Source organism: Labeo rohita, chromosome 1, assembly GCF_022985175.1.
Source record: "Labeo rohita strain BAU-BD-2019 chromosome 1, IGBB_LRoh.1.0, whole genome shotgun sequence".
Taxonomy (NCBI): domain Eukaryota; kingdom Metazoa; phylum Chordata; class Actinopteri; order Cypriniformes; family Cyprinidae; genus Labeo; species Labeo rohita.
In genome coordinates, this window is record NC_066869.1 from 23,985,570 (window position 1) to 24,000,284 (window position 14,715).

Here is a 14,715-nt window from a genome sequence, read left to right on the forward strand (position 1 = left end):
CAACACATGATATGTATATTCACAATCTTTTCATGATTTCAATAAATGCTTATTATAGGTTGGAACAACTGGTTCAATGAAAGTATGTACAAATAATTATTTATCATTCCTTTCAAATGTCACAGTTGAATAGATTACATCAGGTTTTGACCTGCCGTGTGGAATATACAGTAAGTCTCAGATCCACGAGCGAAGGCTCGTTTCAAAGATTGAATTAAACATCAAAATACTTGCTTTGAACATTTGGACTATGGCTTTAACTGTTCGGCGTGCCATCTCAAGAATGCACCAGAATTAACGATCGTGTCCCTTCTGGCAGTGACTGGGTGAGATTCGGGAAAGAGAGCAGAGCTCATGTCGCATCCATTGGTGCTATTATGTGGTGATCCTCCCTTTTTGGCGTTTATTTGTTTCTTTGCCCATACCCTCCACAGTTCTGTTGCTTTACGATGAGTGTTCAGGTGGATATCCTCCAGGGGGACTTATTGTGTTTGAAATCAAAGACGTTAACCACTTTCAGCTCACTCCCTCTCGCTCGATTACTATCCACACACAAACACACACACCTGCAATCAGCCATGCAAACTACCCTAAACCCCACATACATGCACATAACTAGCTACCTCCACCACCTGTGTAACAACAAGGTAGGGACGTGTACAGATTTGGATTTTTTGCCTGTGGAACACAGCGCTATCAGCCTCTTCTCTGTGAATGTTGACAAGGAGCGGCGGACATTGTAACTAAGAGGACTTATTCTAAAGTAATCAGTATTAAGTGCTGTAGTTTCAACTCAATTCTTCTCAGTTTTTGACAGAAGTGTCTTTTACTTATTTGCAAGTTGTGTATAAATCTGTCTAGCACCACATCGACAACACATTTCCAGTTTTATGTTTTCCCTCCAATTTGTGTAAGAAGCCATTTTCTGTTCTCTGCTGTCCCCTTCGCTCTTATTTCAAGCCTAGTGAGTAACCATAACTCTAATTTGTTAAAAATGCATCTAGATGGAAACCAAGGGACTACATTCTAAAATATGTCAAGAGTACACCAATCCGAAACATTTCGCCTAATCAAAACTAGTTCACCTGCCTCGGCAATGCTGATTACAACAGCGTTGTTTTCAGTTTCCCACCTAATATTTGAGAGGTCAGTGGTTAGGGTCCAAACAGCCTCTTAGACCCTGTAGTTGGAGGTGGGATGATGAATGCGGAAAGAAACGAGCCTCATGTATTAAATGATCATTTTATATCATCGCTAGACATCATAGATGTACATCAGAGAGCAACTTTAGACCTCGTAACGTCTGCTCTATAAATAGATACTTTCTCAAATCATTGCAACAGAGCTTTACTTAAAACAGCGATTTAAGTCCAGAAGTATATTTCAGTTCAGTGATGAATTTTTTTGTTGTTGGATGTTAATACAAACCCATGGCCTCCTTTACTTAACAAGGCTCTGTCAGAGGATGCATTTTGGATATCTGTCACATTTTGTGAAATTTAGTTTTACTTTTTGACCCCCTCCTTCATCTGGAAATCATTTTTGTTTTCTGTTAGTTTTTGATAGATAAAAGGGAGTAATGCAGCCAAGACTGCCTTGTAAAAAAACATGTTTGCACTGAAATGCCTGGCCTCTGGTTGCTGTTAAGTCCATCCAAGACGGATGCTTTGTTTATATTGTAAAATATTTCATATGAAATAAAAATGACCATGAAATGTCTTCCCTTAACATTATGGATTTTAGAACCACGTCAGACAACATTGTTTCTAAATGGTGACAGTGTACAGTATCATACTGTAAATGAAATCAATCTGCCATGCTTAGTATAACTTCAAAACAAAACTGAAAGATATGAGGGATCTTTTTGTAATGTCTATAATATTTGAAAAGAAGTCCCTATTTGTGTAGTAATGGTGTTTCATCGTTGTGGTAGTGTATGTGATAAACCCAGTTGGGAGATTGTGTTACTTTTTCAGACAATAAAATAACATGTTTGGTTATATGTTTTAAATGTCTTGTGTCTTGAAACCTTTCAGTGGAATGTCTTAAAGTTATACCATTAGCTGTAAGTATTTAGATTGCTAGCACATGGCATTTCTGTAATCATTTAAACAGTTTTTTTTTTTTTATTCCACGTAGTCACTTGTTTATGATGCATTCCATTTCCAATGGAAGATTATATTGTCAACATATTGAATCTTTCCTTGAATCATAATCAGTCAGAATAATTTGGTTAATGAAAAGATAGCTGAAATTGCAGGCCTTCAGGATCAACTTAATGGATCCCTGTAAAACTCACCAACCACTTTATTGGGTACACCTGTTCAACTGTTTGTTAGCGCAAATATCTAATCAGCCAATCACATGGCAGCAACTAAATGCATTTAGGCATGCAGACATGATCAAGATGTCTTGATCTGAAGTTCAAACTGAGTATTAGAATGAGGAAGAAAGTTGGTTTAAGTGACTCTAAATGTGGCATGTTTGTGGGTGCCAGACTAAGTATTTCAGAAACTGCCAATCTTCTGGGATTTTCATGCACAAAACCATCTCTAGAGTTTTTTAGTGAACATCCAGTGATATCCAGTGAGCGGCAGTTTCATGGGTAAAAAATGCTTTGTTGATGCCAGAGATCAGAGTAAAATGGCCAGACTGGTTTGAGCCCACAGGAAGGCAGTGCAAAAGAGCTTCTCTGAGCGCACAACATGTCGAACCTTAAAGCAGATGGACTACAGCAGCAGAAAACCACGCTGGATGCCACTCCTGTCAGCTAAGACCAGGAAACCGAGGCTACAGTTCACACAGGCTCACCAAAACTGGAAAAGTTGGTCTGGTCTGATGAGTCTTGATTTTTACTGCAACATTCAGATGATAGAGTCAGAATTTGGTGTAATCAGTATGAAAGCATGGATTCATCCTGCCTTGTATCAACTGTTCAGGCTTGTGGTGGTGGTGGTGTAATGTTGTGGGGGACATTTTCTTGGCGCACTTTGAGCTCCTTAGAACTAGTTGAGCATCATTTAAACACCATAGCCTAGTTTCTTCCAGCAGGACAATGCGCCACAAAGCCTAAATCAGGGGTTCTCAACTATGGCCCCTGAGATCCACAGCCTTGATCAAACTTGCCTGACTGTAACTTTCTAGTGGTCCTGAAGAACTTGATTAGCTTGTTCAGGTGTGTTTGGTTAGGGTTAGAGCTAAACTCTGCAGGAAAGTGGACCTTGAAGGCCATATTTGAGAACCCCTGGCCTAAATCAGTTGACTATACTCAAATAGCCTCCAGAGTTGCCAGATCTCAATTCAGTAGAGCACCTTTGAGATGTGGTGGAATGGGAGATTCACATCATGAATGTGCAGCCGGCAAATCTGCAGCTGGGTGATCATATCAATATGGATCAAAAGCTCTGAAGAATGTTTACAGCACCTATGGCATGAAAAACGGAGACAGTTCTGAAGGCAAAAGGGGGTCCGAACCAGCACTAACAAGGTGTTCCCAATAAAGTGGCTGGTGAGTGCATCTGTTCCACTGGATGACACAGGAAGGAAATGCAAGTGTTCGAGTTTCTGTAGGTTGCATTTTGCCACCATCTAGTGGTTAAACAGCGTAAAACAACTGACAGAATACACATTCGTTTATGTCAATATGCTGAAAGTGAATCTTAGCAATATTTTGACAAACTAAAGTTAATAGGTGGTAAAGATACCTACGAGCAGTATTAAGATATTAGTTTAATATTTCACTTACCTGACTGGAAATATGAACAAACAAATGTTGTCAAGGTTCTTGAAAATCCTGGTTCAGTTTGGCCAATCACAAATGCCTTTTGTTCTTCAGACAGTTTTTTGCACTCTTTTTCTTGATTTGTTATAACTTTTGGCAGTCTAATGTACTCCAAATGTTTGACCGATTGGTACAGCCCAAAACATGACAATAACTGACCATTGTCAGCAGCTATAATCAGCAAAATATGCAAGTTTCGTTCGGTTCAGTGGCATTGTTTACATTCAATGCTGCTGATTAAAGACGCATTGTGAAAAAACTGTAGCAGAATCTGAGCAACACTGAAATTGTTAAATGATCAGATTATAATTATTATTATTAACTAACTATGCAGTCAAACTGTTGTCACATGATACTTGCTACCTTTTTCAACCCAGGAAAATAAAACATTTTTATGAACCGAAGTAACCTCATTGAGGTTCAGAAGAGACATGACAAAAATATTCTGTCTAGGCAATAAAATATACAGTGGGTACGGAAAGTATTCAGACCCCCTTAAATTTTTCACTCTTTGTTATATTGCAGCCATTTGCTAAAATCATTTAAGTTCATTTTTTTTCCTCATTAATGTATACACACAGCACCCCATATTGACAGAAAAACACAGAATCGTTGACATTTTTGCAGATTTATTAAAAAAGAAAAACTGAAATATCACATGGTCCTAAGTATTCAGACCCTTTGCTCAGTATTTAGTAGAAGCACCCTTTTCATCTAATACAACCATGAGTCTTTTTGGGAAAGATGCAACAAGTTTTTCACATCTGGATTTGGGGATCCTCTGCCATTCCTCCTTGCGGATCCTCTCCAGTTCTGTCAGGTTGGATGGTAAACGTTGGTGGACAGCCATTTTTAGGTCTCTCCAGAGATGCTCAATTGGGTTTAAGTCAGGGCTCTGGCTGGGCCATTCAAGAACAGTCACGGAGTTGTTGTGAAGCCACTCCTTCGTTATTTTAGCTGTGTGCTTAGGGTCATTGTCTTGTTGGAAGGTAAACCTTCGGCCCAGTCTGAGGTCCTGAGCACTCTGGAGAAGGTTTTCGTCCAGGATATCCCTGTACTTGGCCGCATTCATCTTTCCCTCGACTGCAACCAGTCGTCCTGTCCCTGCAGCTGAAAAACACCCCCACAGCATGATGCTGCCACCACCATGCTTCACTGTTGGGACTGTATTGGACAGGTGATGAGCAGTGCCTGGTTTTCTCCACACATACCACTTAGAATTAAGGCCAAAAAGTTTTATCTTGGTCTCATCAGACCAGAGAATTTCTCACCATCTTGGAGTCCTTCAGGTGTTTTTTAGCAAACTCCATGCGGGCTCTCATGTGTCTTGCACTGAGGAAAGGCTTCCGTCGGGCCACTCTGCCATAAAGCCCCGACTGGTGGAGGGCTGCAGTGATGGCTGACTTTCTACAACTTTCTCCCATCTCCCGACTGCATCTCTGGAGCTCATCCACAGTGATCTTTGGCTTCTTCTTTACCTCTCTCACCAAGGCTCTTCTCCCCCAATAGCTCAGTTTGGCCGGACGGCCAGCTCTAGGAAGGGTTCTGGTCGTCCCAAATGTCTTCCATTTAAGAATTATGGAGGCCACTGTGCTCTTAGGAACCTTAAGTGCAGCAGAAATTTTTTTGTAACCTTGGCCAGATCTGTGCCTTGCCACAATTCTGTCTCTGAGCTCTTCAGGCAGTTCCTTTGACCTCATGATTCTCATTTGCTTTGACATGCACTGTGAGCTGTAAGGTCTTATATAGACAGGTGTGTGGCTTTCCTAATCAAGTCCAATCAGTATAATCAAACACAGCTAGACTCAAATGAAGGTGTAGAACCATCTCAAGGATGATCAGAAGAAATGGACAGCACCTGAGTTAAATATATGAGTGTCACAGCAAAGGGTCTGAATACTTAGGACCATGTGATATTTAAGTTTTTCTTTTTTAATAAATCTGCAATAATGTCAACAATTCTGTGTTTTTCTGTCAGTATGGGGTGCTGTGTGTACATTAATGAGGAAAAAAATGAACTTAAATGATTTTAGCAAATGGCTGCAATATAACAAAGAGTGAAAAATTTAAGGGGGTCTGAATACTTTCCGTACCCACTTTATGTTTAAGAAAATCATCCTAATTGAATAATAATCCATCATAACCTCACATTTTATAACATAACATTGTGCTATTCTTTTTAAGTGGTACTGCATAAAATATTATGGATAGTTACTCCACATAGATACGCCTGAAAAGTTCCTCATAGAGACTTGATTATAACAGAAATTAACGAATGCTCACACCTTTGCTTTGTCATACCACTAGAGGAATGAAACAAAGAGCGACAGCCATCAATTATACAATGATATTGGGGAACTGAGAACCATAGAAAAAAGGTGACAAACTCATTTAGCACTAGAAGCATGTCTTCATTTACATACAGTTAAGCTTGCAGACTATAAGGAAGGATGATAAATGTGTAGCTAAAACAGAAGAAAAAAAAAACCTAACACTGGAACTGATATTGGCCTTAAACAAGAACATAGCAGAGTTCCATTTACACAAATCCTTTCTTACATAAATTGTCATATTAAATAGTTACGGATTTGATGAGTTCAGTCATCAGATCCAAACACAATGCGACTGTAAGCAAAACGTTGCCTTAGAATTATAAGGTTCTATCTGCATTCTGAGCACTTTTGAGATATTGAGCTTCAAAGTTTTCGCATTCCATCGACTTCCGTAGATAGAACCATTTTTGTGTTAATAACAAAACAAATTATAAAACTAATAAAAGGCCAAAAATGTACACCGGTTACAAAAGAAACATCACATAATGTAAATAAGTTGCCGAATAAGAATATGTGAATAACTTAATTTTGACAAAAATGTCAGACAGAACCTTATAATTCTAAGGTGACGAAATAAGCAGCAGGGGGATATTTGTAGCAATAGCCAACAAAACATTGTATGGGTCAAAATTACTAATTTTGCTTTTATGCCAAAAATCATTAGGATATTAAGTAAAGATCATGTTTCATGGAAATATTTTGTAAATTTCCTACCATAAATGTATCAAAACTTAATTCTTAATTAGCATTGCAAAGATCTTCATTTGGACAACTTAAAATTCTCAATATTTTGATTTTTTTTGCACCCTCAGAGTACAGTAGATTACAAATAGTTGTATCTCAGCCAAATATTGTCCTAAAGCTTATTTATTCAGCTTTCAGATGAAAAATTTACCCTTATGACTGGTTTTGTGGTCCAGGGTCACATGCCCTTGTGGCCAATGTCTAAATAACTGCGTTTCAACATTCACCCATCAACATTCATTTTATCCCAATAAGTTCCTTAAAATCAAGTCATGCTCACCATCGCTATTCCTTTTTCTTATCTTTAGTTTAATTCAACAAATATTTACATTTTAAGTTATGTATTTTTTACAATAATTACTTAAGGAATAACGATATATATCTGTAAAAATCAGCAAAAATACGTAAATATACATTGATAATTTCTCTGTAATTGAATCAACTACTCCAATGTTCTCATGAACAATGAGCACCGTAATTGTTGGGTCCTCCAGGCCTCTAGGTGTCGCTGAAGAGGCAACCGCTACTTTGTCTGTTTAGACTCGACCCACAAAAAAGAAGCAGCTGTTACTAGCAAAGTTTAGGTTAAAGTTTTGCGCCGGCGAGTAAATAATACATTTAATCAGATTTACTAAACTAGTGTACCTTCGAAGGGATCTAAGGATCATGCCAGACAGATCTACGAGTAACTGACGAGGATCAAGAGTAATGGACAGTAAGTAGAGGATTCTTCCTTTGTAATTTTGCGCTATTGTTGATGTTGATAACGGGATGTTCGACTCTTTAAATCTTCAGACGAACTCGTAAAATTAGCAACTGTTAACATAAAACTAAACGGCTGTTTTACAGTACATTTTTAAACTCACCTTTTATTAAAGTAACATGTTTAAAATTACGTGTCGCATGTAACGAGCTTTTTATAATGCGCAAGATGTAGATTTGTTTGGGTGGACGCAAACATTCGGTTGTTAAGCACAAGCGGAAGAGCGTGTCAGTCACATGCTTCTTCAGGGCAATTATTCTGTCACACACAGCGATTTATTCTACAACTAAACCTGAATCTGCTTCATAATGGAAGTTTTAACATTTGTTAAAAGACCATTTTTAACAGATTTTTTTTTACTTGTTAAACTTCCTTGTTGTGCTTGTATATGTATATATTTTTTTAGAACAGTCACTTTGAAATGCTCTGTATAGTGAGCAGCTTTGATCTAAAGAAGGGAATGTTGTTTGCACTTCATTCCTTATGCTTTTGGAAGTGATTCAGAGAGAAAATGTCAAATTTATTATTGTACATTATAAAGTAATTCTAAATGGCAGTCAGTGCACCATACTGCATTATGAGAAAAACAAAGGGCAGAGTGTAGAAGGTCATTAACTAAACTAGGATGTTTATCAACTTCACAGTGCTTGCCAGTTAACGACCAGCCAATATCTGAGGGCCTGTAGCTATGGGGACACAGTTCACAATTGACGACGCGTTTGTCCTGGAGGGGGAGGAGGAGGAAGGTGTGGTGCCTGGAGAGGATGTGGGGGAATGGAAGGGGAGAGAGAAGGATGTCGGGGGAGAGATGACGTTTGGACCTCTTTCTTTTTCCAAAACACAAACTTCTGGATCCGCTGGCACTCCTGAACACAGTAATCTGAAATATCAGGTCAGGTGTTGTTTACATGTCATTTTCTCCTTGAGAGTCTTTTACTGGCAAATGTGACTGACATTATTTTGTGTTCACCCACAGAACCTGGAAAATGAAGATGCTTTAGGTGGCACTGTGAACTCTTCTTTCAATAACTTCTTCAAAATCAGGTTTGTTTACACTAGACTTTTCGCAGTTTTAGTTTGAATGTTCTCATTAAGCAAGGAAATTAACTGGATGTAATAATATGAGGTGCATAGTACATTATGAAGGATGTATTGCACCGTCATTAAAGAGAATTTAAAATGAATCTAGAGTTTAGTTAACTCTGAATATGTTGATTTAAGTTTTAATTCAAGCTACATTGTACCACTTATGAAGAATTTCACTTCCGGAATGAAAATTTCCTGGTAATTTACTCACCCCAATGTCAGTCATGAGATGCTAAGGATGCTAATGTCTTTCATCAGTCAAGAGGAAGTTAAGGTTTTTGAGGAAAACATTCCAGGATTTTTCTCCATATAGTTGACTTCAATGGTGGCCAACGGGTTGAACGTCCAAATTGCAGTTTTAGTGCAGCTTCAAAGGGCTTTACAGTCAAGGAATAAGGATCTTATCTAGTGAAATGAGCTGTCATTTTCTTAAAAAAAAAAAAAAATCTCTATATTTATATACTTTATAACCACAAATGCTCGTCTTGTAGCTCTGTGCACATGCACGTCTTCACACATTACATAATTACATAAGGAAAAGGCAAGTGCGGTTAGTTCTTTGTTTAAGACAAGCATTTGTGGTTAAAAAGTATTTAAATTTGTATTGTTTTAAGAAAATGACCAAACATTTCGCAAGACAAGACCCTTGTTCCTCAGCTGGGATTGTGTAGGGCCATTTGAAGATGCAAATTATCAAAGTTTTTATTCTGAAAGTGAACTAGTCCTTTAAAGTTGGTGTAATAAATCAGTAATTAAATTCACCTGAGATTTAAAACCTTCAGCAGCAAAACAGCAATTGTCAGTGATGATGGATGTGCCAGTGTAATGTACATTTTCTATCTGTCTTATTTTAGTGATAGGTAGGTAGATAAATTGTTGACAGATTGAACAAGCAGAATAAGAAAATGTTTAAGCAGGGCAAACCAAATATTTATTGTATATATTAAGAGAAAAAAAAATTATATCCTTGTCAAATTTGTAATGCGTTTGAAAACAAGTAGACATATTTCTGAGTTGTTTTGTGAGATGGACTCAGAATTCACAAATAACATTGAATTCACATTTAATGTTCATTTACATTTAGTCATAATTAAATTAACATATTTAATCACAATTAAATTAAATACAATTTTTAAGGTATTTTTTTCCAATTTTAGAAATTTAAACTGTGCATTTATCCCTGTTAATCATAGGTAAAATGGTAGCTTTGATCTATGTAGCTGCTGTGGTAAAATCTAATTGTCATTCACCTTAGTTATTGTTAGAAATGTCAGATTTTAAATGGTTTATATAACAATGTTTTGTTTCTTTTTGCCCTTTACTTTTTTAAAATTTTTTTTTTTAACACCTAGGGTAATCATAAATTTTCAGTCTAGTATCTTAATTTACCACACATTGTTCCTTAGAGAACAAGTGACCAACTGCCACATAAAGAAGACATTAAAGAATTAGTTCACTTCCAGAATAAAAATTTCCTGATAATTTGCACTCATATCTTTCTTTCTTCAGTCAAAAAGAAATTAAGTTTTTTTTTAAGGAAACCATTCTACGATTTTTCTCTATATAGTAGACTTCAATGCGAGCCAACAAGTTACGGTTCCAGTGCAGCTTTAACGGGCTCTACACGATCCCAACCGAGGAATAAAGGTCTTATTAATGACTGAATAAACGATCAGTCATTTTCTTAAAAAATTTATATTTATATACTTTTTAACCACAGATGTTTGTCATGCACTAGCTTGACTTCATGCATTACATAATCACGTATGAAAGATCATGTGCGGTTAGTTCTTTGTCTGTATACTTTGGTTCAAAAAGGTAGAGTAGGGTGAAAAAACTCCATCTCATTTCCTCCTCCAACTTCAAAATCGTCCAACTTCATTGTTTTACCTTTTTTTTGTAAAGGGTCATGTTGCATGTTCACTTTCTAAACACTGGGTGACCTTTCCAACATGACTGCGTAATGCGTGAAGTCGAGCTAGTGCAAGATGAGCATTTGTGGTCAAAAAGTATATACAATTTTTTTTTTTTTTTTAGAAAATGACCAATCGTTTTGCTAGATAAGACCCTTTTTCCTCGGCTGGGACCGTGTAGAGCTCTTTAAAGCTGCATTAAAACTGCAATTTGGACCTTCAAGTCCACTATATGGAGAAAAGTCCTGGAATGTTTTCCTCAAAATCCTTAATTTCTTTTCGACTTAGAGGAAGACATGAACATCTTGGATGACATGGGGTTAAGTAAATTATTAGGAAATTTTTAACCTTAAGCTGAACTAATCCTTTAAAAAGCCAACTAGAAGAAATCAAATATTTAGCTTGGCATTTGCTGATGTGTAAGTACTTGTCAAAGCCTGACGTCAAGCCCTGTGTCTGTCTGTGTTCCAGTGATCCCGCTACTCTATCCTACTGCAGCTCTCAGTGGTCATTCAGCACACTCAGCTCAGTCACACAGCTGTCTGCTCACTGCTGCGGGTAACACACACTCATACCCCTTTATTTACATACTTATGGATGAGATTTTAAGCTAATGGTAACTAAAATAACTCTGATCGGGTAAACTAAAATAGTTTGATATTCTTCTTCCCTTGTTCTTTGTTCTGTGTCGATTGTTCCCAGGTGGACGTCTCACCCGCTGGTGAAGAAGAACAGACGAGTCGTTCTTGCCTCATTCCTCCTCTTAATCACTGGAGTTGGTGAGACTATCATACCTTTTGTGATGTTTTTTTTGATCATAATAAGTGCTACAGATCTCAGGGGGAAGGTGTCTGGGAACTGCTGTTTCTGTTTGACTTGTAAAGTGCTGTCTTTGTTTATCTTGCTGTCAACTCTGATCTTGAGCACAGACAGTAAATTCAAATGCGATTGTCGGCTATTTCGTTAATGTATTATCTCTCCCATTCCTATCTTCCCCCTCCCTGTTCCTCCTTCCTATCAGCTTTGATCTTTACAGGCATTGTCATACAGTTAAACCCTCACGCAGGTAAGACCCATCACGTTGGCATTGGTTGTAAATGAGCACGATTGCTTTGGCACACAGACTCTTTCAGTTAATTATAACGTCAGTGTTTTGCATGCCTTAAAACCAAAACAACACTACCTTCAGACATAATCTAAATCACCAATTGGTTTTATGCCAGTTTTGTCCAGTAGATTTATGTAACCCATGTATTTATGCCTTTTTTAGGTGTTTCAAGTGCAATTTTCTTTGTTCCTGGATTTCTTCTCTTCATTCCTGGTGGTAAGATCTAATGTGTTCTTAATATAAACTTTCATTTTATAGAGTCAAGTTTGTCACTGTGAATATCAATAGTGGATTTTGGACCTTAGATAATATAGTTTTATGAATTGTGACGTTATCTTTGTAATGTAGGCAAAGGAAGAACATGACTTTAACAGACAGCACTGCTTCAAGAGAAATTCTAGAGAAAAACAACTTAACTTCCAATCTTCCCTTTTTTGTTTCAGTCTATCATGTGATCTATATAAGCTGTGCAGTTCGGGGACGAAGAGGATTCAAGTTCTTTTATTTGCCATACTTTGAGAAGTAAACTGTTTTTCTTCACATCATCCAGACTGGTGGTCTGGATTGCCCACCATTTCAAACCCCCTAAAGTGAAGTAAGGGGAGGATATCTTTTACAACCTCAGTTACTAGTGGTCGTGTAAACAATTTCTTCTTTATTTTGGTAAAAGCCAGTCTGTACACAGGTCTAAGTATATCCTTTACAGAAAAAGTAAAACTGTGATTTTTAGAGTGTCAAGTGCAGCATGATACAATCTTAATTCAAAAGAAGGCACAGACTGTAAAAAAGAAATAGCTCACCCAAAAAGGAAAATTTGCTGAAAATGTACTCACTCTCTGATCATTCAAGATGGAAATGACTTTGTTTCTTCATTGGTACAGATTCATCAATGGTTCACCAGTGGATCCTCTGCAGTGAATGGGTGCGATCAGAATGAGAGTCCTAACAGCTCATAAAAAATAACAATATATTATGTTTGTATGTGTATATGTATCCAGTCTATCAATTAATGTCTTGTTATATGAAAATCTACATGTTTTTACTAAACAGATCTATTATTTGGGTGTTATAACTTCAAACTGTTGCTTCTAGCAAAAATGTGAGTTCATAATCCATATTAAAGAAGTCCACTTCCAAAACAAAGATTCACATATAATGTACACACCACCTTGTCATCCAAGATGTTCATGTCTTTCTTTCTTCAGTCGTAAAGAAATTGCTTTTTGAGGGAAAACATTTCAGCATTTTTTCTTCATGTATTGGACTGCTATGGTGCCCCGATTTTGAACTTCCAAAATGCAGTTTAAATGCAGCTTCAAACGATCCCAAATGCGTTTGTAAACGATCCCAGCCGAGAAAGAAGGGTCTTATCTAACAAAATGATTGGTTATTTTTATTTAAAAAATACAATTTAAATACTTTTCAATCTCAAATGCTCGTCTTGCCTTTCTCTCCATAAACTCTGTGTATTCTGACTCAAGACAGTTAGGGTATGTCGAAAAACTCCAATTGTATTTTCTCCCGGAACAAAAACAGTCCGAGCAGAGACAAGATGAGCTTTTGGCATTAAAAAGTATATAAATTGTATTTTTTAAAATGAAAATAACTGATCGTTTCGCTAGATAAGACCCTTCTTCCTTGGCTGAGATTGTTTACAACTGCTCGTTTGAAGCTGCATTTAAACTGCATTTTGGTAGTTCAAAATTGGGGCACCATAGCAGTCCAATATATGAAGAAAAATGCTGAAATGTTTTCCTCAAAAAAACACAATTTCTTTACGACTGAAGAAAGAAAGACTTTCTTGGATGTCAAGGGGGTGAGTAAATTATTTGTAAATTGTTGTTCTGGAAGTGGACTTCTCGTTTAATGCTTCCTCTAAAAAGAGGAAAGAGTCTTATCCTCTCACATCTATTTATTTTTGCTTGTAAATGGTGCTTGATCTGTGCACATTTCTCTCCTGATTCAGTTTTTAACTTCAAACCTGTTCCGGCTAAAATGTAGGTTTTTTTGTTTTTACTTTTCTTTACTTTTTTTAGTTGTCTAGTTTGAGTCAGATGAGAAATATGCACAGATCAAGCACTATTTACAAGTGAAATCAGTCCTAAAGTGGAGTTTTCTCACTGGAGAAAGCAGTTTTAATGATTAAAAGTCATTTTTTTGCCAAAAGTGACATTTTGAAGTTAAAACACCTTTCATTTCACAAGATTGACTGATTGATGGACTGAAGTTGTGTGGATTATTGTAATGGTTTTTATCAGCTGTTTGGACTCTGATTCCAACAGCACCCATTTAACCACAGAGGATCCATTGGTGAAGTAATGTTATTTTAAATTTCTCCAAATTTGTTCAGAAGACACAAACTCATCTAGGATGGCTTGAAGGGAGTTTGTTTTTATTTATCAAACCCCTCCCCTCTCTCATTTTTGGGTGAACTATTCCTTTAAAACATCTGTATACAGAATTTGAAGTTACATCTGATTGAGATGTTTTATATGAGCTGTGCTACAGTGTTGTTATAGGTGTTCAATTCAATGACAACTTGGAATTGAGCAAGGAGCATTATAATAAGCTTGTTATAGATGTACAAAGTTTTGTTATAAATATAGCACTATTAATAACATGAAATTGTACACCACTAACCTTATATAATACAAATGAAATCAGAGACAAAACAAATGACATGAAGAATGAACATCTTAATAGATGAAATTTATCACTTAGGCCATTGCATACACACATACAGTTGAGTTATAAAGCATTTTAAATGATCATCCCTCTATTGTAAAATCAAGATGCAGCAGGCAAAAATGATTTGCTTTTTTACTGCACATTAATCTTAATTAGTACCACTACTAACACCTTAAACCACTGTTTTAATGTACATTATACAACAAATGAGTGTTGAAAAGATTTTGTATTGTGTAATTTTTTAATCATGACACTACAATAAACCTGTTTTTATATTTGCTTTTAAATCTCTACTGCAC

The 14,715-nt window shown here is 36.7% G+C and overlaps 1 protein-coding gene across 1 annotated transcript; it reads left to right on the forward strand.

Annotated features, from left to right (window-relative positions):
- The first annotated feature begins 7,398 nt into the window (after positions 1-7,398).
- On the forward strand, positions 7,399-14,703 carry tmem134 (transmembrane protein 134). Its single transcript, XM_051110148.1, has 8 exons — positions 7,399-7,573; positions 8,266-8,513; positions 8,598-8,665; positions 11,092-11,178; positions 11,323-11,399; positions 11,642-11,686; positions 11,891-11,944; positions 12,172-14,703. Exons 2-8 carry the CDS (start codon positions 8,310-8,312, stop codon positions 12,252-12,254), a joined length of 618 nt encoding a protein of 205 aa, XP_050966105.1. The 5' UTR covers positions 7,399-7,573; positions 8,266-8,309; the 3' UTR covers positions 12,255-14,703.
- Positions 14,704-14,715: the final 12 nt, after the last annotated feature.

Excerpts from the sequence above, each read along its gene's own strand:
- tmem134 (XM_051110148.1), top strand. The coding sequence starts at position 8,310 with ATGGGGACACAGTTCACAATTGACGACGCGTTTGTCCTGGAGGGGGAG. Across the intron at positions 8,666-11,091 it reads AATAACTTCTTCAAAATCAG|TGATCCCGCTACTCTATCCT; the intron begins GTTTGTTTACAC and ends TCTGTGTTCCAG. Across the intron at positions 11,179-11,322 it reads CTGTCTGCTCACTGCTGCGG|GTGGACGTCTCACCCGCTGG; the intron begins GTAACACACACT and ends GATTGTTCCCAG.